The following is a 25514-nucleotide window of genomic DNA, read 5'->3' as shown; positions in this document are numbered from 1 at the left end:
GTTTGCCCAGGACAATGAATGGCAACGTTTTCCCTGGAAAACTACTGTACTTCTGCTTAATCAAATCTGACCTCATTTTAGGAATGAGTCTAAGGTGTTCTGTTAAATTGTAACGTTACAGACACCACTTCTTCATCTGCTTTGAACAGCAAAATATTCCTCTGTTTTTTTGTAATTGCTACAGCCTGTCTGTAGTGCTTTCCCGTGTCTCCGAGACTCTGTAAATTGTTCTTAATAAAGCTGCGCAGGCTAATTGCAACCAACAGCTATCTTTTTGTACTCCCTCCCAATTATCCCCAATCTTCTGGGCAGTTTTCCTGGCGTCGTCCCACCAATGCTGCAGAGAAGTTTGGTTGGTGGTGTTTGTTTTGGGTTTTTTTTTTTTTCCCCAGGGAGTTAAAATGTGAAGCACAATTATTATCTTATGGGGAAGGCAACGACTTGTTAACGGGTTTGACATCCATTGCTGCTATGGGTCAGTTCAAGGCACATCGGGCTTTTTGGTACTGGTAGATACAAAGGTGTGCTTTTCTTGCTTCATTGCCAGGGCTTCATTTTGGCTTTGAGTGTTGCAGTCTACCTGCAGGGCTTTCCAAATAGCTTGGTGGGAGAGACATCCCCCATCTTCGTGCCCACACACTCCCTGGCACGCCCGGCCACCGGCGAGCATGCATGGTGCCCTTGTGACAGGGCACCGCTGAGGGGCCGTCGAGGTGGCTGGGAGGAAATTGGTACCTGCAAGCCTCGTGCAGGCTGCCTGCTTAGTTCTGCATTATAAAAAAATGTAGAAAATGTTCCCATTTCGAGTTGTTTCTCAGAGTGTGTGAAATATTTAGACAAATACCCTGGGTTTTCTTTTTGTCTGTTTGTTGTGAGCTTTAGGAATAGGTTTGAGAGATGTTGTCCTTCTGGGTGGTTCCTGCAAAGCGCTGGCTTCTCTCATCTCAGCAGTGCTTGAGTGAAGCAGATGTTCATCTTCTCTGCGTAGCTGTAAAAGTGCTCAATCACATGTGGGACTGTATCCCAAGTGTTCTTTTGAGATGCTTCTTCCTGTTACTGAAAGGTTAAAGGAAGATTTTTGTTCTGATCAAATGTTCAGTAGAAGGGTTATGGCAGGCTCGAGAGCACATGCTGCTTGTTTCAGGAAAAGTGTTTTTACATGGGTGTGAAAGACCAACGTATTTCATAATTTATTATTTGTTAATATAGACTGCCTGAGAGTATTTTCATAGCTTTGTCATTTAAATATGCCTTAAAACTTGGAGCAGATATTTTCCCCTTTCCCCTCACCCAGTACAGTTTTCATATGCAGTTTGAAATATTTTCTCCCTGAAACTGTATTTCTAATCATGGTGGTTTTATACTTTCCTCTTTCTTATAGCTTTTTGATCATGTTGCTGAATGCCTGGGAGACTTTATGGAAAAACAACAAATCAAAGACAAGAAATTACCAGTTGGGTTTACATTTTCTTTCCCATGTCGACAATCCAAGCTGGATGAGGTAAGAAGATTTCCACGATTTTCTTAATTTGCAGAAGAGCTACCATGTTATTAAAACACAGTATGAAAGCAGTATCCCAGACAGGTCTCATTTTCGGGATAAATGAGTGTTGTATTTCACTGTCAGACTTCAAGTTTTTGTTGATGTTCAGACTGGTTAATAGATGACAAAGAGGCATCTGATGTTTTGTACTGTGCCTCTTCATGAGCTCCTCAATATTATGGTTTACCATGTAAACACAGCAGCAGTTTTCCCTGCCTTGTGTGCAGACTTTTTCACCTCTCTATGGGATGTAACTGGGAGGGACCCAGTCCAGTGGCGTTCGCTCAGACTTTGCTGAACTTCCTGACTGCAGGCACTGATTTGGATCCTCCTGCCTGTGCAGTGGTGCTGAGCCATGCCACCGTCTGGGTGCTCAGCACCAAGGGGAATCGGGCAGAGCACCTGAAGCAACATGCTTTAAGAAAGGATGGAAATAGCCTTGTATGAAGTGACTGATGAGATTCCCATGACGAGGATGCTATGATATTTTCCTTCTTTTGCTCATTGTATCACCAATGACTCAGCAGCCTCCTGGTGCAGCATTGCTATGGCAATGGTGTAGCAAATTAATGCAGGGAAGTTAAATCCACACAAAATGCTAAGAGGTTGCACTGTTAAAGCATGACCTGCTTTTCCAGCTTGCAAGTCTCCAGGTTAGCCTGATGCAACAGCTCCCCAGGTGTTGGTACTGAGGAGGGCCAGGTGAGGCACGGTTTATATTACATTTCCTACTTCTTGAGCAATGCTGAGAGCTGAAAACAAGGGTGTTTACTAACTCAGGGTCTGAATGTAGACAAGAGCAGAGCGCTGCCTTTTCCTGCATCAGTTGAGAAGAGATGAGTTGATTTTGGTGCAACTCTGCGATCTGGCCGTGGTCCCTGGTAAGGCTGAGACTACCAACTGCAGTGGAGTTGTGCTGGGGATGAGAGTGTGAATTTGAGTTGCCCTTGTGAAAATTTGTTTAACTGCATGAAAGGCACTTGTTTGCAGGCTGGCTTGCTCAAGCCAGCCGGGATGAAGTCATGCTTGTGTGGGGCAGTGGCAGGCAAGGGAGCACGTGGGATGGGCTTGGGGACACCTGTAGTGACTTGGAGATGAGTGACGCCAGAGTTGACTCTCTGAGAGTTTTTGTGATATTTTGGGCATTTGAAAAATATGTTTTTCTGGATTCTGTGTGCCAGATTTGTTCCTGGATTGCTGCTTCTGCGAGGCTGTGCTTGCCTGGGTGCTGGTTTCTCATGCTTGGTGAGCAGGAGGAGGCAGGGTGGTCCCTGATTTCTCCGAGAGTGACAAGGTGGCACCTCATGGTTGGGTCCCGCTCAACCCTGCTGCGCTCCAAGGGCTTCTCCCTGCTGCTGAGGCCTTGCTGGCAAAGCAAAAAATCCTTCCAGCGCACTGGCTGCTCACACTGAGAAGAGCTGCTCTTTGCCAGTGTGGCTTGACCTGAAAAGATAAAAGTTATGTGGACTGAGAGGTCTTTTTGACTATTAAAGCTGTGCCTGCAGAGTGGGGTTTGCCCATGGTTTTCCTGTGCAGCAGCATGGAGCTTTTCTAGGTTTCTAAATGGTGCTGATGAGGATGGAACAGTGGCAAAACGAGTTTGTGGTTCAGTGGTGGGAATACCTCCTGGTCTGGAAAGAGCTTCCCTAATCCCTCTGTCCCTTGTAGCTTTGGGGCTAAATGCTATCCCAGTTGGGAGGGTGAACATGCACAAGACTTGGTTGATTTTTAAGCTGAGATATGGGCAAACGTACATCTGGGCAATGGCTGCTTGTGCCTTTAGGCTTCAGCTTTTCTGGTTTTTGGCTTCTTGGATTCCTGTTGTGATAGACGTGAATATTGTGATGGGTATGAAAAGCTGAGCTGATTTGAGTTGTCTCGATGCTCTTTTGTTTCTTTTATTATTGCTTACTTATTTACTGAATGCTCTGAATCAGCTAGGCATTATCTAAATAGAGAAAAAAAAATCAGATGTAGTCATTACCTTGGGGGATTTTCAGGCTCTTTATGACAGTTTGCAGACAAGGGATTCAATACCAGGATTTCCTTTTTGATCCATGCTGTAACTCAGGGACATACATTGCTACATTTCCAATATTTCCATTTGCCTCAACCCATAAACACAGTCCCACCGTGAAACAAGCCCGGACAGTTGGGACTCCAGGCAGCAAATGTGCAGCAGTCTGATCCCCACTGCAGCCGAGTCCTGGACATACAAACATCACACCCCTTCTCTTTAGTCAGTCCCGCGCAGTCAGCTTTTTTCTGAAAGCAGTCAATTTCCATGGCCCAAAGGGATTAAATGGTTTTCCAAGAAAAACTGTCGAGGAGTAACGGAGAGAAGAGTGGCTGAAAATACAAAATGCAAAGAAACTATTTTCTAGCAAGGGAGGGGAAAACAATTTCCTATCTTTCAGCTTACTGTAATGAGAATCAAAGACCGCCAGTTGTCTCAGGTTGGGTTGTTAGGTCGTATAAGAAAAGAGAGCTGAAGATGCATTTGAAGTATAAAATATTGTTTTTTAAGGGGAAAAAATGAATTTGTGTCTTATGGTGGCATCTTGTTGAATATTGCTCTCTTATTTTATCAGGGTATTCTGATAACTTGGACAAAGCGCTTCAAAGCAAGCGGAGTGGAGGGAGCAGATGTTGTGAGGCTGCTTAACAAGGCCATCAAGAAACGTGGGGTAAATTATACTTCGTTCTTTTTTTAACTCTGTATCATAGCAAACTGGCATTTGTTTGGCAGGGACCACCCTTCGTGTCACTGACTTGAGCGTGTGATTATTCTTGCACGAAGATGGGTGGTCTCGCCGTTTTGCTGGGAAAACAGAGCAACGTCAGTGTTGCTGTGCGGAAGCTGTGATTTTCCTCGTCGCACAAAACGGAGTTACTATGTTGTGGTTTGTCGCAGCGATTTTACCACTCTCCAAAAACTGTGAAAGTGCTGTGTGTCAGTGCTGCAGCTTTTCAGTGACACCAACACGTCCCATTCCTGAGAAACTGCGTCTCATGGTCTGGGCTCATCAGAGTTGTGCAACTGCCTTTCCTGGGAGCAGGAGAGGAGCAGAGTAGAAAAGAAGGGGGATTTCAAGCTCAGTGAGCTGTGGTGCTCCCTGCAGTTTCTCAACACCGATTTTTATAGAGGGTGAAGGTGACCAGTTTGCTGATTTAAACAAATAAAAAGGCACTGAGCATGAGCTGGAATGAATTTGGGTTTGCGTAATGCTTGCAGCCAGGTGATATGTTGATTACTAAACATACAAATTAATTGGAAACTGGGCAGTATTTTCTCTGGGCAGTTGTGGACTCTTAAGAAAACCTGAGTTTTACTGTCACTGAGCAACATTAATATAGTCAGTTACTATCATCAGACTTGGTATCAGGTAGAATAACACACTGAAGAAGCTGGAAAGGAATGAGTGCATGTCATATCTTCACTTGAAATAAAACTCCTAGATGTTCTAAGTGAGTTCTATGAGAAATACGTAACTTGGGAATATTTTCGAGATTGACTCCTCAAGCAACTGCATCAAATTCGTCCATGATGTTTAACTGCAGAGGTCCTCCTTCCCTCATGTATAGCCCTTTTCTTTCCTGCCTAAGAGTGCTTATGTGAGAGCAGGTCTTTGCTCTCTAGAATTACGCTACTGCTGTTTTATTGTTTGCCTGCTGCATTAGTCTGCTCTTATTGTCATCTTTGGTACGTGGGGTAGGGAACTGGCAGACGGAGCAGGTGATATTTAAAAAGATGGCCTGTGGTATTCAGTCAAATTATTTGTCTGCTTGTTCCTTGTGAAATTAGTTGATCTAAGCAAACTGGTGATAAACACAAGCAGTGTTTACCAGAGAAGCCATATGGTCCAAGTAACCTTTTGTTCCTCCATCAGGACTACGATGCAGATATCATGGCTGTTGTGAATGACACCGTTGGAACTATGATGACCTGTGGTTTTGATGACCAGCGTTGCGAAGTTGGATTGATCATTGGTAACGCACATTGCTGCTGCAGCATGCACATGACTTTTCTCCCTTTGCCTGGCCTGTTTGGTTAGCACCTTCTGATGTCCTTTCCCTAAAGGCACTGGCACCAATGCCTGTTACATGGAGGAGATGCGGCACATCGACCTGGTGGAGGGGGATGAGGGCAGGATGTGCATTAACACGGAGTGGGGCGCCTTTGGAGATGACGGCTCGCTAGAAGACATCAGGACCGAGTTTGATCGAGAGATTGACCGTGGATCCCTTAATCCTGGGAAGCAGCTGTGAGTGAGGCAGTTATTTGTGAGCTTTTCTTCTTTTGTTTTCCACTCTGTGCTCCCTTTTCCACCTGCGTTATGAATTCATCAGTTCAAGAAAGCTCAGCTTTGTCCATGGGGAGGCAAACTGCAGGCTGGGCCGGGCGATGCGGTGGCACAGCTAGGCTCTGCCTCCCAGCGTTGCCCATGGACAGGTGGGTGACTCCTGCTGTCCCCTTCTGCAGGTTTGAGAAGATGGTCAGCGGGCTGTACATGGGGGAGCTGGTGAGGCTCATCCTGGTGAAGATGGCCAAGGAGGGGCTGCTCTTTGAGGGGAGAATCACCCCTGAGCTTCTCACCAAAGGGAAGTTTGAGACGAAGCATGTTTCTGCCATAGAAAAGTGAGTACTTCTCCCGTTTTACCCCCTGGGGTTCACAGTGACTCTGAATGTTAATTTTTTGGCATCTCTCTTTGTTTTGTGGGGAGATGTGCTGCGCTGGGGGTCCAGCGCAGGTGCAGAGCTGGCATGTGGGGACCCCCAGCAGGCAGCCTGTGCCCTCCTCCCCAAGATTTCTTCCTCTTTCTGTGTTGGGAGGAACTATGAAAGCCTACCAGTCTGTGCAGCTACAGGGTACGCACTGTGCTACCTCTCATCCTCCTCGCAAAACCTCAGAAGCTGCTACCCTGCAGCTAAACATGGGAGTGAATTGGCTTAGTGCCTCCTAGCAAATACTTGTGTTGCTCCTTGCTGTATCCACGGGATCGCTGGGCAGAAAGAAAACAACCGTGACAAGGCAGAGCATTCAGTCTCGTAGGCAGTGCCGGGTGCTACATGGCGACCTCTGAGCTATGTGCCAGTTGGTTTCTTATGGTGTCATCACCCCCTTTGGTCAGTACTTACTGGCTCTTCCCCCTGCGTTTTCATAATTCACATCACTGGGATAGTTTGTACTGTAGTCGTTGGGCCCGCTTTTCTTTTCAAAGTGCTGCCGATTTTGGTACATATGTCTAGAGGCACTGTTGATTGCAAGTGCAACGCCAAGGGAACAGCCAGTAACTTCTACAATGCCTGTTTCCCCCTGCCCTGTTTTACTCCTGTCCCTGCAGACCGACTTACCTGAACAGCTTTCCATTAAATGTGTGTGTTCCTTCGTCTTAACCACAGACGCCTATGTAATGGACCTGTGTAATGTTGAACAACAACGAGAAAAATGCAGTCATTGAGAAATTCAGTTATTAAGAGCAAAATTTGCTCTGAAATCCCACCTCACTCCCTGAAGAACGCCTTGTTTATAAGTAGGGGGCACATTCATGTGCAGCTTCAAATTTCTAGCTGATGCAAGAGTCCTTAAAATGATGTATGGAGTGCAGTTAGTAATGACAAGATATACTCCTTGTGTTTTTGTCTGGAAAATGACCGAGCTGGACATGGATAAATTTTGCCTCAGACTGGGTGCTAATGTGGGAAAACGCAGTGCAAAAGGCAGAAATTCAGTGAGGTTGTAAAAGCCTGAAAAGGGACCCATTAGGATGAAATCACTAGACAGCCTTTGCTTAGGGTTTTGTTTTTCACGCTGGCCTTAATTTATTGAGACATATGAGCGAGCGAGCGTGGGATTAGGTATACGCTCAGGCCTGTGCTGAATTGTGGGGCTGGTGCTGCTTGCTCCAGAGGGGAGAAGCTGTTCGAAGTCTAAAGCATCAGTGTGATGAAAAAGCATTTAATTCCTCTAGGTCTGTACAAGTGCTTGGAAGTTGCTCACTTTCTTAGGGGTGCACTGAAGGAGCTGGTAAGGGGTTGCTTCTGTGCTTCGGGTCTGGTGCTGTTGGACCACCTGCAGCCTGAGCTACGTGCTGTGCTCCTGGGGGACACCCCAGCTCTGTGGGACAGGGCTGGTCCTGGTCCCACGCTTCGTGCTTTTGCTTTCGAAGTACAAGGAGCTCGTTCAGTACAAGACTTGGTCTGACCATCTGGCACAACGAAAACGTGGTCTGTGTGAAGAGATTATTGGATGTACCTGTTGCCTTGTAGGAAATGGACTTGAAGGAGGGCAGGCTCTTGGGTGCGTACAGGACTAATCCTGCCCATAGGCTGGCTGCTGTAGTACCCGGAATTGCATATTTTGTAGCTGGCATGTTTGCACCAGGCTTTAATGGAAAGCTGTTTCTATCTGTGAATGAATGCATATTTAGAGCATTTTATTTCAAGCCTCATGGAGCTTCCAAGTCCAAATCTGTAAGAAATTTTCTTTCAAACCCCAGGCAGGGACACCCATAGTTGGATGCATCTCTGTCCTGCAATATATAGCTCCCCCACTAAGGAGTACCCTTTATTGCTCTCTCTTTGTAGGAGCAAAGAAGGTTTGAACAAAGCCAAAGAAATTTTAACCCGCCTGGGGGTGGAGCCATCCCACGAGGACTGCATCGCCGTCCAGCACGTCTGCACCATCGTGTCCTTCCGCTCGGCCAACCTGGTAGCCTCCACGCTGGGTGCCATCCTCAACCAGCTGCGGGATAACAAAGGGGTCGGCCGCCTCCGGACCACCGTGGGGGTCGATGGCTCCCTCTACAAGATGCATCCGCAGTGAGTCCCTCCGCTCCTGCCGTTAACACTCTTCACTCACCGTGGCCTCTGCTTTGCCAAGGGTCGAGCATGTAACCCTAAGATGCCGCTCAGGCATGCGGTTTGTGTGTGGGATGAGGCACCCGAAATGTGGGCATGGGGGTTTGGTCTGAGATGGGGAGCTTAGTGGAAAGGACAGATGTCTTTAAGTGAAGGAGTGAAATTTGAAAAAACCAACAAAACCACAAAGAAAAGAACCAAAATTGGATACTGCAGTATCAGTGAAAACTAAGGTGGTCTGAGTACATACTTTAAGGGATCTCAATAGACCTCTTGGAAGGAGACTTCCTTTGTACAAAATATAACATTATGCCCATGGATTGGGCTTTGAGGAGACCTGCACTAATGCACCTTGATCTCCATTTTCAATTTAACTCTGTTGTTTTGAAAATGACTGCTGAACTCTGCTGTTTTCAGTCTTTTCTGCTGAAGATATACCTGGAAAGCAGGGGGCAAAAATGGTGCTTACATTTCTGTGGCCTTTTAAAAGCTGACTTAGTTTTGTTTTTCCTCATCTCAAAAGTTACATTTATAATCAAACAGCTGTTCAGATTTATGCAAAAATCAGAGAGGAAGTTAAGCTCTTCTGTTGTGGTTGTACCTGGTCCCGGTAACAGGGTTTGGTATGAGTCTTAGTGTCAAAAATAACCCAAGTGCCCAGGCCCCAACGCTGTGGGTGTTTGGGAGCGGCTGCAGGCTTGTGTGTGCTGGGAGAGCAGCACCTGTGTAAGGGTTTCCAAGTTCAGAGTTGAAGAAACAGAAGAAATAGGCAGTGTGCAGGTGTGGTTTATGCACACATGGTAAAAGGCTTTTATGTAGTAAGTAATGACTGGTGATACTGTTTTCAGTCCTGACTGGAGGATTTAGCTGTGGGTACTGAAGGGGAGCAGAAACACAGCATACAGGACATACCTTGATATTGGAGTTGGCTGGGAGGGCTGAGTGTTGTTTATGGGGAAACTTTTGAAAGGATAAAAACGTTTAACGTTTCATTTTCGGTTTCCCATTATTTTTTTGAAAGAAAAAATATTTTCCTTAGTTAAAGAAAAACAAAATTTTGACAAAAAAATTTCAAAATAGCATTCTTGGAATAGCTTTTCTAGATGGGCAGGTCTAGGGTGTGTTGAGATAATATATACGGGTAATTTCTGTTTCTGAACTGTCTCCCCAAACCACCTAAACCAGTGAGTTCAGGACAGCTTGATGACCCCAGGAGGGGAGATCAGAGCAGCATTGGATCCAGGGGGTTTCTCTCATCTAGGGTCAGGTTCAGGGGCTGAGACTCTGATGCTCCCCCCTGCTTTTTGCTGTCTTTTCTTAGAAGTTCAGGAGAAGAGACACCATAGAGTGAACTGCGCTTCCCCAGCAGTTTTCCTACTTGGGAGGCTGTAGCTAACTCAGGCATGGTGAGGCTCCTCACTCCCCTTGCAGTCAGTCTGTGTTGGCAGCACAGATTTTGGGGGCTGTGGGGGAGGCAACGCAGACAGTGAGCTTGCAGCCTCTCCTCCCCACAGGTATGCCCGGCGCTTGCACAAAACCACCCGGCGCTTGGTGCCCGACTCAGAAGTGCGGTTCTTGCTGTCAGAGAGCGGCAGTGGGAAGGGAGCAGCGATGGTGACGGCGGTGGCATACCGGCTGTCGGAACAGCACCGGCTCATCGACGAGACGCTGGCCGAGTTCAAGCTCACCCATGAGCAGCTGTTGCAGGTGAAGAAGAGGATGAGGGCGGAGATGGAAGCAGGGCTGAAGAAGAAGACTCATGAGACTGCCAAAGTGAAAATGCTGCCCACCTTCGTCCGCAGCACGCCAGATGGGACAGGTAGAGGCGTGCCCTTGTTGGAGTGAGGGCACCGGCTTGGCTGTGGGGTACCCCAAATGGGCTCCCAGTGATGGCGTTTGGGTTTGGTGGAGCGTGAGCAGATGAAAGAGGAACTTCCTGAGCTGTGCAAAGGCAGAAATCCCAGCCCCAAGCAGGGCAGCCTGTGCTGCCCTCGTGCTGGTTGCTGGCAGCCTGGCCCCATGTCCTTGCCCCAGGGTGCAAGCAAGCCAGGGCCTGAGGGAAGAAAACCACAGCTGGGCTCATAACCCAAACCCATCTAAACCCTGTCCGCACAACTTGGGTAGTTCTTTGCATTTCAGGGCTGCTGGCCAAATTTCTGCTTTCTCTCAGGGAACAGTTGTACGGATCCAGTTTCCCTTGTTGGTTTAATACAAAACAAAACCAAAAACCACACACACACAAAAAAAGAGATGAAATAATCAGAGCAGCATCTTCCCAACTGATAGTTTCTAAGAGATTTTATATCGAAGTGCTTTCTGGGGAAAGCACCTTTTAAGATTTTACTTATGGTTCTTTAAATACACACATATTCTTTTACAGAGAATGGAGACTTTCTGGCACTTGACCTTGGAGGGACAAACTTTAGAGTTTTGCTGGTGAAAATCCGCAGTGGTAAAAGGAGAACAGTTGAGATGCACAACAAGATCTATGCCATTCCTATAGAAGTGATGCAGGGAACAGGAGAAGAGGTGAGTATTTGTGTTTCTCTTTTGCAGCACTGCTACTTTTAAAATACCTTCTTAAGAGTGCGTAACATGTACAACTTCAAATGCATGACTTTTCTCTTCACAGCTGTTTGATCACATCGTTACCTGCATTTCTGACTTCCTGGATTATATGGGGATAAAAGGCGCACGTCTTCCTCTTGGCTTCACTTTTTCCTTCCCTTGCAAGCAGACCAGTTTGGATGCTGTAAGTTCCTTGGTATCTTTTGAGTCTCCTTTTGTGCTTATGCTAGGCCTGATTTCTCTGCCTTCATATCATCTACATGACACTTACAGGGAGATTGTACAAGGGGAGGGTTCATGCTCTGACCCTGACAAGTGCAGCTGCTCCTATAAATAGTTCCTTTAAAGGTAGTAATGCAAATGCTGCTCAGCCCATGGCTGTGACAGATAAGGGCATTTAAATTTTCCATGGTGGTGGTATCCCTTTTTTAAGGTGTCATGTTTTTTCTGATCATATAAACCTGCTGAACTGTGATACTCCCCTGGGTTTGTGAGCAGTAAGCACAAGTCCATCGCTTCTGCCAGCTCCTGCTCCCCAGCTGATCTAGTCTGACCGGATGGAGCAGATGGACTAGGGCCTGCTTGGCTCTGTCACCCTAAGGGTGACAGTGTAGCCTGCAGTGTGTCCCTATCAAGTGTACTCTTTTTCTCTTTGCTTTCATGTTTAACTTCTTCACTGCCATATACTTCCACCAACTCCACCTGTGCAGCTGTGAATAGTTTCCTGACTACTTAGCACTTTTTTTGAAGGCAGACATATTTTCTGTCACACTTTTTTTTTTTGAGTTTGTTTCATTGCTCTGGAAATGTGGAGACCAAGCGTGATTAGTAGTTTTAGATGCATATTCTGCATATATAAAGAGATACTCCTTTTCATAGAGACTCTTCTGTATAACCTCACACTAAAGCGTTTGAAATGTCAAGTGTACAGAATAACATTTGAGTCTTAGTGAACATAAGATGAATATTCATATATAAGGAAGGAGAAAATAGGCAGTGATGGCAGGAGCAGCATTCGAATGTCCAGCTCTAAAATGCTGTCATCTTGCTGATGATAGGAAGCTTGGTCAAGCCAGGGAGACATTGGAGTGTGACTAGAGAGAGAAGACAAAAGTTGTTCAGCAAAACGTAGCACCCATGTTGGTGAATACTGGAGAACCTCCTCCTTGAGCTGAGGGCTTCTACGAGTCCAGGTACCCAGGTAGCCATAAATATTCATGGCCACTTGCTGGGACCGTAGGGTCAGAGCTGTGGTGTGCAATTAACCTATGGTCACCTGTATGAAGAGCTGTGATTTTGTGCTTTTACAGGCTGGGAAGGTGGGCAAATGCAGGGAAGTTATCAGATAGTCAGGAAGTTATCAGGTAGCTCAGTGGTCATCCCTTAGAGGATTGTAGGATTTTTGAGGCAATCTGTAATGCACCAGGAAACTTGATAACCTGTTGTCTTTCTTTTTAGGGTATCCTTCTCAATTGGACAAAAGGCTTCAAAGCTACAGACTGTGAGGGAGAAGATGTGGTGTATTTGCTTAGAGAAGGAATTAAAAGAAGAGAGGTGATTTTTTTCTTTTGGTTTTGTTTTCTTTTTCTTCCTCTACATCTCCTTCCCCTCTGGACTTGACAGACCTCGTGGATCAGGCTGGCTCCTTCTTGCAGGGTTTGCGTGCCTTGAGAAACAGGCTGTGCCTTCTGTCCTGTGCAGAAGGTGTTTGCCTTGCAGCAGGTCCAGGTACAGCAGCCCCCAGTGCCACGTGGCTGTGCTGGCTGTAATGCTGGCATGTAGCCTGACCACCATGTAGGACAGACTAGAGGGTGCACAGCAGATATGGGAGAGTTCAGCCACCAAACTGAAATTGCTACTCAAAATGAGCCACACCGGCGATTTTGTTTCATTATTTGTTTTTTCCCCCAAGGACTTCTAACTTGCTAAATTTGGCAAAACTTTCAAGGCTTCTTTCAAACCCTGTGGCAATTTTCACTGTATCAGAGCATGGAGAAGGCAGGAGTTTTCAATGTCGTGATCGCAGGAATGCACCTCAGTGCACCCTAAATGACAGTTCCCTCCTCCCCAACCCTTGATCTTGAGAAAGCCTCAAGCAGCTTAGCTGAAACTTTCCAGGAAAGGAGAAAAAGTAGCCTGAGGAGAGCATTAAGTTTAGCAGAGTGTTATCAGCAAGTGAAAAGGAGGTCTTAAAAACCTTTGCTACTGGATTTGCTACCCCACTGCTGTAATACAGAATGGCAATATCCCTCTACCTTGTGCCTACATACGAGATCTGTACTTAAATATACTTAAGCCAAAGAGAACAGCCAGGAATATACTTTCTTCTGATGACATAGTCTATCGTGGGTAGACCATGCAAGGAGCCTTAGCTATCTGCTGGCAGATTAAGTTCCTATTTCTGTATGTGTAAAATCAGGCTGGTACTTTCAGTTGTTTGTTTGCAGTGTGTTTTGGCAGCATTCCCAATGCTGTGCTCCTTTTGTGTCCCCTTTGGTGTGAGGGGTTGCTGCAAGCCCAGAGCTCTCACTGTTTTGTTTCACTCTTCCAAAGGAGTTTGACTTGGATGTGGTGGCCGTGGTGAATGATACGGTGGGCACAATGATGACTTGTGCTTACGAAGACCCAAACTGTGAAATTGGACTCATTGTGGGTATGTGTTAGAGCTGCTTTTTATTTGGCACTTTTTTGTTAAACAGCACATTGACACATCTATCTGTATTCTCATGGAGATACCCCTGTGGTTTACTGAAATTATAGTGCGGGTGTCCAGGAGTGAAAGATTTTGAGATTAACAGCTATCCCTTCAAAAGCAATCTGCATGAAGGAATTAAGAGCAAAATTCAACAGCCAGCTTAGTTCTGTGCACAGTCAGTTGACGTAAGCATGGGCTGTAATGCTGAACAAATCCTGCCTTGGGAAGCAAGCAAAGGTGGGCTCAGGTAGCCTCACCAGCTCCTGGAGGATCTGTTACTTTAGTCTGTAAGAGTTTCCCTGCCAGGGTGTTCAGGTAGCCCACAACTTCCCTTGAGCATGTGGTCTCCCAGAATAAACTTGTAAAGCACAGCCACAATTCCCGAATGGCATGTGATGGAAAGCTCTGATAGACAAAGTGCAGCGACTGACAGCTCCCTTCCCAGCAATGAGGCAGCTGAAAGAATTCCACAAGCAACTGCTGATGGCTTTGCAAATGCCAAGCTCGGGATGCCTGAGGCACGGAGGCAGTGTGAATTCCCAAAGTTCACCAGAGAAATGAGTTTTCAGTGAGGGAGAAGGGGACGAGGCACCTGCAAGCTTTAAGAACGCTTTCAGTTGTGAGGTGGCTTGTAGGAAAATAAAACACCACTGATTTCTCCTCCAGACAGCTGGAAAGTGTCCAGGATGAGTCAGCACAGTGCAGTGTGGGTAGGAAGCCGTGTCTGCGCAGCTCCGTGGGTGGCGTGTTTTCAGGGACAGAGTTCCCTGCAGGAAGGAGAGCATGTCCTTGGGGTGCTGAGAGCATCCTCTGAGGACCGTCTGCTCCAGCCCTGCCAGTTACGCTTTCCAGCCGGCATGTCTGTGTGCAGAGCAGAGGGTTGGAGGTGGCCTGGGTACCTCTGGGATAATGAGAGTGAAAGCCCTGGGGCTGTGACAGCTCCCTCTGCCCTGCCTTGAATTGCCTTGGCCAGACTAATGGTGCTTGCTGAAGAGCCTGCGTGAGCCAGCAGTCGCCCTGCTCTCACCAGAGCAGGGAGGTGGGTGAACTTTCCTGCTGTTGCTTGGCAGGAAAAAATATTCTTGCAAAAGGGGGAGTTTATGTCACGCTGGTGCGCTGTGTCTGCCCAGTACCGCTTCTGCTGCCCGGGAGAGACGACGCTTTGAGTCTCCACCGCTGAATACTTTGGAAACTGCCACTAATGAGGTCAGGTCTCTTTTTCATCTGCTGGCAACAGGACATCATCTAAAAGTCTAAGAGCCTGTATTTAATAGGTATCCACAAATTCAGACAGCCCTTACTTAGCTTGTTCGGGATGACGCGACCTGGCATTGGGAGGTTGGGCAGCGCTAATGGTCCCCAACTGGGTTCGGTCTGGTTTGGTCCTGCAAACCTGGGTCTCGATCTGCAAGACCAGACTTTCCCCCACAAACTCTGTGCTGTGCTCAGCTCCCCTGCAGCAGGGGAGTACTGTGGGAGGACCTATTTTTGCTCAGACTTTATTGATATAGGACCATAAAAAAAATCACAAAGGAAACCTGACTTGCCAATATAATTGATGCAGGATCTGTGATGCAGGGTTAAATGAGAGTTCGGTAGGCAACTTTTGTTCCAGGTAACAGCAAAAGCTGCCTCTCTTTGCTAATAAAGCTTAAGGGCCTCTGTGTACATGGAGTACATTTAATTGCCACGCTCCTCAGGATCCCCTTTAAGCAGAATCAGATACGGCATCATTTCAACATGGAAGTTACCTTCCTGCCAGAGAAACTATTTAAGCAATTTGAATCAGAAAAAAAAACAAAGCAAGAAGTAAAAAATACCCTGCAATTCACTGGTAAAACCCCTGGGGTTTTCTTTACCTCATGCCTCAGAACTTGCTGAGGTTTTCACTTCAGCAAATTTTCCCCTGAACTTTGTGGGTCCGTGGGCTTTGTGGAAGGTGGTTCCTAACTTCAAAATCCAGCTACCTACTTGCTGTGGTTTTGGGTTCGGAAGCACGTGAGGGTTGGTGTGCCATAAGTGCCGCACTGCTGCTCCTCCCTGTAGCATGGGATGCTCAGCTCAGCTGACCTGGGTGAGCCTCTTCTTCTCTGAGCCACCCAGAGTAGTGCACCACAGCAGTAATATTCTCCCTCAACTCAGGATTATTGAAGATTGGGATTTTTTTGTGACATTTCAAATGATGATTTGACTTCATCATTCAGAAAAAGCGCATTCAAGATCCCCCAGAAGGTTTTTGTCAGGGCTGTCGTGCTTTTCCTAGTGTTGTTTTGTTCCAAACGAAGAGTAATTTCAGTATTTTCTTCTTTCAGGAACTGGCAGCAATGCCTGCTACATGGAAGAGATGAGAAACATAGAGATGGTGGATGGTGAGCAAGGCCGGATGTGCGTGAACACGGAGTGGGGAGCATTCGGGGATAATGGATGCCTAGATGATATCAGGACAATATATGACAAAGCAGTTGATGACTATTCACTAAATGCTGGAAAGCAAAGGTACTGTGGGATAAATGGTGTGCTAAGTATAAGCCAGGCTGCCTTAAGTGCTTTTAAGTGAGAACTGGATTTCTCCCAGTCAGAGAAGGGTAGAGGTTAAGAGTTAAAAATGACAGCAGCCCTGCTATCCTGTGGAATCTCCCTCTTCTGTGCTTTTCCTGGTCACCGCTTTTTTGCGGCTTATTTGTTGCAATGGGACTGCAGCAGGGTTTTTGGTGAGAACTTCAAGAGTCTTGAAGTTATTAAGAGACCCTTTTTCTCATCCCTTGTTGTACTGAGGAGGTTAAGATGGCTTGTCATTCTTTTGCTCTTGGTCTCAGTTTAATCTCTTCTAGCTGAACTCTGTTTGTAGAGGGCTCTGCCTCTAGAAATCCTCAGCCTAGACCAGCCAGCATGGTTGGAGCTTGGAGATGCTCACTCTAAAGCAGTCGGGACCTTTCTAGCAATTGCAGCCAGGTCTTACTTCAGGCAATTTTCTGGATGAAATATGACATGTTAGGAGACCTGCCTTTCTTGGCCCTGGAGGTTGGATCCCATTTTGGGGGTCCGGCTCTCATTTGGGCAAGTGTTTCCCTGCCCCCTTCAAGAAAAGGCCGACAAGGAGGTGCATCTGGTGCTGATGAAACTGGCTGAGACTTCTGCATGCCCAGACTGCAATTTTTCGTAATTTCTCTGCAGCAATGCTTTGATGCCAGGAGCTATTAAAAAGATTTTGTGACTAGAGCAAATCTGCCTTGAAAACCTGGGGGATGCAGACAAGCTGGCAGGTTCCTTGGGAAGCTCTTTAGAGGTTAGGGCTCAAATGGACCCAAAGAGGTGGATGCTGAGCGAGCCTGGTGCAAGTGGCAGAGTTGGCACGGAGTAAGCAGCCAAAGGCAGTGGTGGAGGCTGCCAGGGGGAATAATTCATTCCAGAGAGAGTTAGGCACTCAAGAGGGAGGACACTGGCAGGGTACAAGCCTGAGAGCGCTCATAGTATTAAATGGACTACGTGGCCTGGTTCCAGTGGGATGGCGTGCTGGGCTCCACTCAAGCCAGGGCAGAAACCCTGCTTTATAGCTTCAGGAGATGAAATAAAGGATGCATCACTGAATGAACTTTTCAATAAATGGAAGAGTGTTCAGCTGTCATCAGTAAGGACACAGCTCAGTTATGGACTCCAGAATGCTCTGTTCAAACCAGGATGATGCTGGAGGGGAAGGAGAGTGAAGCTGACTCCTGCCTTCCTCAGGAAGGGGCCCTCCTACAGGGCTGCCCCGTACTGGTGCCGAGCATCGTTTATGGACCACCACTTGTCGTGTGCAGGGAGAGGTCTGCCGGTGACGATATTCCCTCTCTTTATCCTGGGGGCAGGCCTGCAAGTGGGAAACTCGGGTCCTGTGTGCAAAGTAGGGGGCAAGAGGGGTTCAAAACAGCGTGGTTCCTCCCTGTGGTTTTTGAACTCCTGGCTCTCTGCTGGAAAGCAGGTGCTGGGATTAACTGAAAACCAACCCTGGTCCCCCAGCTTGCTAGTTTACAGGTCAGTGATCCTGAGAACATGCCGGACATACCTTTTCACATCTTTTACCTTTCACAGGGTGTTTTGCAGCACAGGACTCCCTTAAAAATGCTGCACTCGCAGTGACTGTACCTTGTGCTTTTCCTGTAATTTTGCTGTACAGAGCCACTGAGCTTTTTCTGTTGAAGGTCTCAGCTGTGCTTCAGGAGGGCTCCCAGACTCTGTGCAGTGGAGATGAGTTTTCTGTGGGGTCCGCTCAGGGCTGTCACTGGGGATGCATGGCAAATTTGACTTTCATCTGAGCACTGTTCTGCTCTCTGGTGAAAAGGTTTTCCTTTCTTCCACCTGGGAGCAATTCCAGCCGTCATTAACAACAGCCTGGCTTGGAGGAACATGATAGTTTCACGGTAGAAATAGATGAAGTGTCTGTAGATGGGTTCACAAGGCATCCCACTGAGTGTTCATGCTCTTTCTTGCCCAGTTTTTCTAGTAAAAGTCTCTTTTGTGTGAACTGTTTTGCATATATCATGTCCCCAGTGTTCATGGGCAGGACCCTTACCTGGCTGATAATGCAGCTGTGATGCCACCTTTGCAAATGCGAGCAGTGTCCCTCTGAGCGGTGCTGCTGTTTTTCATTGCAGATACGAGAAAATGATCAGTGGGATGTACCTGGGGGAAATAGTCCGCAATATTTTGATCGACTTCACCAAACGGGGGTTCCTGTTCAGAGGCCAGATTTCAGAGACGCTGAAGACCAGACATATCTTTGAAACCAAGTTTCTTTCTCAGATTGAGAGGTAAGAGGGATGCACAGGAGGCTGTTCAGGGGGAACTAGTGTGGTAACGCTCATCTGGTGACACTGCTGGAGGGGAAGGGCAGCTGGAGAGCATTGCTTCGTTCTCCAGAGATAATTTTGGTTTCAGTGAGAGCCCTGCTCATGTGTAGAAGGGCTTTTTACAACATCATCTGAATTTCTAGCAATGCTCACGGCTAAACCATGGGCAGGGCTGTCAAGGATTCCCTTACTGTATAATTTTATTTGCTGGTTTGGAAATCAAGCCATTTTCCTGTGCCCCTTGTATGTGCATAGCTATAATTGTTGAACTGAATGGACACTAACTGAATGAGCACTTCTTTACTGGGTATTTTTGTGTCTTTATTGCTCAGACTCTGTATTTTAAAGTAATCTCAAAGCCTGTTGAGTCTTCAGGTAGGGGAAAAAACCCTCAAGTTGGTCATTAAAATATTTTCCTGAAATGCCCTTTGGTAAGAAAAGAGGGGAGGCAATGGAGTTCTGGACTTGGAGCCTCCCTTGCTGCCTGTGCCCCTCTCCTGCGCTGCAGCATGGTGCCAGGGTGAATGAATTTGCATTCCCCGAGGTCTCTTGCGCTGGCAGTAAGGGCTGCTGTCTGGTGTGGGTGCATGGATGCAGTGGGGTTCATGGCAGTGGCTTGACTGAGGGAAACCTTTAATTTTAATGCTGTGCTCCTCTGCTTCTGCAGTGACAGGTTAGCCTTGCTGCAGGTGCGAGCCATCCTCCAGCAGCTGGGGCTCAACAGCACCTGCGACGACAGTATCATTGTCAAGACAGTGTGTGGAGCGGTGTCGAGGCGAGCGGCTCAGTTGTGCGGCGCCGGAATGGCTGCAGTTGTAGATAAAATTAGGGAGAATAGAGGATTAGAGCACCTGGAGATAACGGTTGGTGTGGATGGGACTCTGTACAAACTACATCCACAGTGAGTATTCACCTTCTCAGCATTTATTGCCTGCGATCTGTAGTGCGTTGCTGTAGGTCCTTTCTCTTGACGCACCAAACTGGTGTCAAGAAGGACTTGTGAAGGATTCTTGGGGCTGTGGCAAACTGAAGGGGACGCAGCTTGCCAAACAAGTTGGAAACCATGCATCAAGGGAAGGATCTCTTGCCTATGCAAAGACAATCACAGAGCAGTGCTGAAATGCCTGGTGCCCCTTTGGAGGATGTTTCTGTTCAGTGTGCAGAGGAGATGGGCTGCTGTGAAGCATTGGCAGGCGACGGCAGGAGTCTAAAGGGCTGGTGGCAGGAGGAGGAGTGGAGTAGTGCCCATCTCTGGCGGGTATGGAGGGAGACGGGTGGGAAGGAGACAACTGTACGTGGCCTTTTCTCTCCCCTTTGCTGTGGTAGTAGCGATCCAGGTAACGCCACACAGAGAGGCAAGCGTGGCATGCAAGTGCCTTTTTCCTCTAACTCCCACTGCTCCTAATCTTCAAATCCACCATAATTTCCAGGATTCTAGTTCCTTCCCCAGCAAAAAGGGGAACACCACAAAGGTTCATGGTGATGCTACGCTCTGCAGGTGTTGCGGGACCTCCTTCACCTGCTGCCATTGTTTTCTTTCACAGCTTTTCGAGGATCATGCACCAAACAGTCAAAGACCTGGCACCCAACTGCGACGTGACCTTCCTGCTGTCGGAGGATGGCAGTGGGAAAGGGGCAGCGCTCATCACAGCAGTGGGATGCAGGCTTCGCGATGCCGAGCAGAACTGAACTCCACAATCCCAGCCCCGATTCTGTCTTGTGAGCACTTTCTCATAAAGCAGCGACTGCATAGTCAGAACTGGTAAAAACCCAGAACTCACTGCTTTATCGGGGAAAAAAAAATACAACTAATGACATAAAAAATAGGATACAAGATAGAATGTGTGCTGTTAATAATATCTCCTGTTTCTGGACCCCAATCTGCATGTTTCTTATTCACCTTGTTGGTACCTTCCCCATCTGTAGGTCATGGGAAAATCAGTCTGTAATTTCTGCAGCTGTCAAAAATCGGTTGTTGTCTGAGACGAAATTGCCCCCAAGTGATGTGCGTTGAGAGCTACCATCGCATCGTACCAAATGTGTTCTTTGCAGCATCCCTGTTTAAACGCACTGCCAGCACGCTGACCACCAGACCTGGGTGTTGATGCTTTTAGCGAAAGGGAAGCAACAGTTCCCTCCTGCATATCTACCTGCTGTTGTTTCGTCTAAAGCGATTGTGAAAACATTATGGTGTGTCAGCACTGTGCACGCACGTAACTCTATAGTGGGACTTGACAACGCGACTTACTTGCTTCCTTGATGCCTGTTTTGTCCTGGTAACAGTAAACGCCCTTGTCCCACAAATCTGGTTCCACTGGTATTTCCCATTGCTTCTGTGACTAGTGTTGTGTTACTGGGCGAAATCTGTCACGTTTCGGCAAGAAATCCCTAAAGAGTAAAACAAAGTGGTTGGTGATTGGGGTAATCCAAATCTCCAGACTTGGGAAATCGGTAGATTTATGGTCCGTACACGGGCTGTGCTGTATTATTCTGTTTAAGAGTTCTTATAAAAAAATATTTTCTATCTCTTCTTGTTAGTCTACATCGGGGCACTGCAGCTGCCCTTCTACCGAATCTGCAGCCAGACAGTGTCACTCGGGTGTGTATACTTCCGTCTCTCGCCTTAAATGGGTATTTGCTTCCACACAAAGCTTTAATCTTTGATACTGTTAGGCAGCCAATCAAGCCACAAACACTCAGCTAGCGTTAGTGATCAGAAAGGAATACGAGGGTTTGATTTTGATCTTGCCTTTGAGGACCCGGGTGCATAAACTAAACAAACCACAAAGCCAAAATCGGACCCAACTTATTCCAAGGACTAAAGCAACAGCAAAGGTCATATACACTTGGTGTATCCTGTCCTCTGTCGAGTCAATGCCATTATTATATTTGCATACCAGTTGCGTTACTTAAATTGAGGAGCAGTTAGGAAGGCAAACGTTGAATAACATTTGCAAGTCACACCACTTTCTGCAAAGAGGGAGACCACACAGTAGTCCTTAATTCCTGCTCTTCTACCAAAAATGAATTTGAGATGTCTGCATGGTTTCCCCTGCTGCCTTTTCCTGCAGAAAGTAGATGGAAGTTTGCAGGCCACTCTTCTTTGTCCTTGTTCCACTCCCCTAAGATTTGGATTGCCCTACCTATCGATAACATTTCAATATGCATTATGGTGCACTGTGAGTGAATGTTGTAAAGTAACATGTGAGTCACAAACAGTCATTGCAGCTTTAAGTGTGCGTCTACCTGAAAAATTGCATGCCTAACTGGTTTTGCAAAGGTAGAGAGTCTTTTTACTTTGCGCACTAGTAGCTCCAATACTAGTGTTACGTGATACTTGTGAAAATATTAAACTTTTTTGATGTGCGTTAACTGGTGTTTAGTGGTTCTTTCTGGAAGAGGTGCTGTTGGCTGGTGGCTTAGTGCTTTGGGAAGAGCTATTGTATAGGGAGAGCTGCAACCTAATCCCAGTGGTGCCTGCGTTTTGTGTGTGTGTTTTTATTCCCGGGCATTCGGGGTCAGATTTCACCCAGGTCCCCATGCCTCGTGTTTCCTAATGTGGTTCAGCAGAGGCACAGAGCTGACAACGCCCAAATCTTAGGGCACATGTAGTTTGTCCGGGTGCATCTCATGCCCTGTCTCATGCAGGGGGATCTGCAGTGCAGGAAAACCTCAGCCCACTGCGTCAAAGCCAATGTGATTATCTTAGGCTTTGCCAGATGCAGAGGGATGGATACGTTACAGTTGCTGTGTCCCCGCAGAAGTCTGATGCACGTCAGAGTCCGTAACCTCCCTGTGTGCGTAGGGTCAACGTTTGCAGAATCACAGTGTCGGGTGCTCGTACACTGCTGGTTTGCACATCCTGTGTTGGAGTTGTATATGAAAGCCCCTTTTGCATACACTGAAGTAGTGCTTCTTCAATAACCCATCCTACGTTACAGCTTGAATAGTCTCTGACACCCTTGATGTGCAGCTATGACCCCAAATAGGAGACAGAAGAAGGTGAGAAAGTTTTTGGGCACAGGGGACGCATTGTATTTTAATTGCTTGAAGGTTTGCATATCTTATGCCTGCCGTCGGCAGTGCTGTAGGGGTGGTGTGAGCCATGCCTGGGGACCTGGGTTCGGAGCTCTTCAGCATCTGAGGGCTAGGCTCAGTGCAGGGTAGAGGATGAATGAGACGTGGAAGTTAAACTTGGTCTCAGGGTGACTGTGAATTTTGGAGATGCTGGCATAGGTCGTTTTGTTTATTGGATCCAGCTCATAACAATTAGGGAGTGAGTTTGTGTTTCTAACAATGCAGCTTTTCCTACTGTGGACCATAGGTGATGTACTCGATAAGACACGACAGTTCTTTTCCAAAGGGAGACCTGGTGGGATTTCCATTTCCAGACTACTTCTTACCCCTAGGAAACTGTTCCAAGTGAATCACAAGCTATAACTGTCCGAAGAAATGTCTCCAATGTTATCCAAGCAATGACTGAGATGTCTCACTTAAAGCTTTTAGGCTTGGTGAATAAAATCATAGTCCTCTTAATTGTTAAGCTGTAATTACTGCAATATGAACACAAAAATCTTATATTTCCTGGGGAAAAGACCATTTGCATACCACTGTTGTAATGTCATCCGCTCCTTACTCCTCTGGGGGTTCTCTCAGAAGCCTTTTGAATGGGTTTTAAAACAAGCAGACTTTGTTTTGTTTTGTTTTCTTAAGAAAATAGCAGAAGGCAAAATAAAGTGTTTCTGAACTTCTGAACCCCGTTCTGTGCTTTTTGTTCGTTCCTTTGCCATAAAAACGAGATTCTTCAAATGTTTTTCTTTATTGGCTGCAGGGCTTCCATTGCTGCTTAGAGCACGAGTAACTGTGCAGAGGAGGGATTTATTGCTGACCTGGAGGTGTTTTACTGCTGCATGGTATTTAATCATGTCTATATTTATATGAAGAATTGCATGTAGTTACTGTGGAGCATGGTGTTCCTGTTACCTCATATATCACAGGAAATAACATAGTCTGCCTTGGCATCCCTTCCAGTATCTAACGAGGGCTCAGAGCGAGTCCTTCAGGGTACGGGGAGTTTTGCTTGTAACCTGAAGAAGTCATCCTCTGCTTTCTGCACTCAAACAAGAGAGAGATGCCACGAGCTGTCAGAAAACGTCGGTGCCTGTCAGGGACTGCACAGGGGAGACAGTGCCAGCCTGTGCGTGACACCTTGGCATCTGAAATAGGCTCTGCCTGGCTCTTAAGGTGTGATGGAAGATGGGATGCTCGAGATCGGCCTGTTTGGTCTAAAAAGTTCCGCATTAGAAAGTTGCAGGTTTTAAAGGGTTTAAAGGCCTTACAATCACATTGACTGGCCATGGGAGAGGTACAGCTTATGCATAAGAAATAGTGAACTCTGTGTGTAGGTGTCCTTCAGTTCCTCGGAGCAAGAGTCTTTGCAACCTCTAGCCTGATCCCAGAGATGTGTGCCTTTACAGAGTGTCCCTCCCAAATTGTTTTGAATCCTTTCAGAAGAAAGACTTGGTGGTGGCTGTCTGTAAATGCCTCTTACTGCTCTCCCTCTTGCCCAGCGGTGCAGTCTTGGGAAGAGCAGGCTGGCCAGTTAAGAGGGCTGAACAGATAACATCTAGACTAGAAACTGCCTGCTGGAATGATTTAAAATAATGAACTTTTTAAGAAAGGCATACAGCCTTGTGGTCTGTCATCCCATTAGCGAGACATGTTTGTTGGGCCTCTGTGTAACATAATTGTTCTCCACAGCAGCCAGGGAGGTGAAGAAGATTAAGTGGAGAAGGAAGATACATCTGCTGGTTCCTGCATTGAAACAGACTTGGGAAAATCATATCCCTGAGTAATCTTTCAGTTCAAGCTACGAATCTTTTCTCTGAACTTACTGCAGAATTTAAGCCTGGCAACGCTTGGTAGTTTTGCTTTCACAGAGCAAAGGGGAATATTGCAAATAACTGGATCTTGTCGACACTGCAGGAGCTTTTTGTATTCTAAGGTACGGCGCTCTGTGTTATGTACCAACCTGTCGTGAAAGGTGAGGTTGATTGCGAGGTGACACATACCATACCAGTATTAAATGCTGTATTACTTTTATGTAAATGTTTCTATTTCAGCTTCTCCTGTTTTGCATGCCTGCACATAATGCCCCAGGCTTCCAAAATGACATATTTCAGCCTTTATTTTCATATTTGAGAAGAGAAGAACAGTGACGATAAATATGGGGTAAGTCTGGAAAGGGAAGATGAAGGGACTATCTGGGAAAAGACGGCGATGGGCCAGACTGCAGTTTGGACTAACAGGAGGTAAAAGGACGTGGATTCACATTGGATCCATTAGCCAGTGAGCATCCCACACCTGGCTACTGACTCCTCAGAGAGCCTCGCTCTCCAAATTAGGCACAATTAACTGTGAAGTTGGAGGAATCACTTGGGCATAGTTTAATAGGAAAATGACATTGTATTTTGGTACAAGGTTCTAGAAATCCACGCAGTGAAGACATCTGAAGGAACTGTTTCTTTCTTTTAACTGATGATAAATGGTGCTGGTGAACTTGCAGGCATGAAAATCCCAGAATTCAGAAAATTTTCAGGGCAGGCTTTTCAGTCTGGATGTGTTAGTATTTGCCTTTGTCGTAAAGAAGCTTTGCTCCGCAGTCTTCTCTGCCTTTGGGCTGCTGAGCCGTGGGACTTAGCTGCCCATGCAGCCCTGAGGGTCCATCTAAACTGGGCCAGATGTGCCCCAGCCTTTCTGCTCCATCACCTCTTTTCCAGATTTACGTGTCTTGGTGGAACAGAAAGCAGGAGATCGCTATCTGGAAGAGTCAAATTGATATTCTACTGATTGGCACTGCTTGAGGTCTCTATCGCTGCTTTTTTGACCTCATGGGCAGAAATCTCTCTGTTGTGTGTTGCAGTTGTTAGTGTAAGGGAGGGCTGAACTTGCATCTATAGCTGGGTGATATTTGGACCTACATGGATATAAGTGTTATCAGCGGACTGCTTTCAATGC

General features: G+C 46.7%; 1 protein-coding gene across 2 annotated transcripts in view; it reads left to right on the top strand.

The window, feature by feature from the left end:
- LOC309406904 (hexokinase-1) overlaps window positions 1-20290 on the top strand; it is a gene marked incomplete at its 5' end in the record, with an annotated part of 35643 nt that extends 15353 nt beyond the window's left edge. Inside the window, 15 exons of one of the 2 annotated variants that reach the window (XM_082002265.1) lie at window positions 1382-1501; window positions 4135-4230; window positions 5434-5533; window positions 5625-5808; window positions 6027-6182; window positions 8133-8366; window positions 9920-10224; window positions 10786-10934; window positions 11038-11157; window positions 12432-12527; window positions 13527-13626; window positions 15981-16164; window positions 18303-18458; window positions 19165-19398; window positions 20042-20290. In XM_082002265.1, coding sequence (XP_081858391.1) covers window positions 1382-1501; window positions 4135-4230; window positions 5434-5533; window positions 5625-5808; window positions 6027-6182; window positions 8133-8366; window positions 9920-10224; window positions 10786-10934; window positions 11038-11157; window positions 12432-12527; window positions 13527-13626; window positions 15981-16164; window positions 18303-18458; window positions 19165-19398; window positions 20042-20186 — 2379 coding nt within the window. In that variant the 3' untranslated portion in view covers window positions 20187-20290. The remainder of the gene's footprint in view (window positions 1-1381; window positions 1502-4134; window positions 4231-5433; window positions 5534-5624; window positions 5809-6026; window positions 6183-8132; window positions 8367-9919; window positions 10225-10785; window positions 10935-11037; window positions 11158-12431; window positions 12528-13526; window positions 13627-15980; window positions 16165-18302; window positions 18459-19164; window positions 19399-20041) is intronic. The other variant, XM_082002266.1, reaches the window with a different exon arrangement.
- Window positions 20291-25514: the final 5224 nt, after the last annotated feature.

This window comes from Phaethon aethereus (assembly GCF_964289735.1).
Source record: "Phaethon aethereus genome assembly, chromosome: 7".
Taxonomy (NCBI): Eukaryota; Metazoa; Chordata; class Aves; order Phaethontiformes; family Phaethontidae; genus Phaethon; species Phaethon aethereus.
This window is presented reverse-complemented; position numbering and strand designations above follow the sequence as displayed.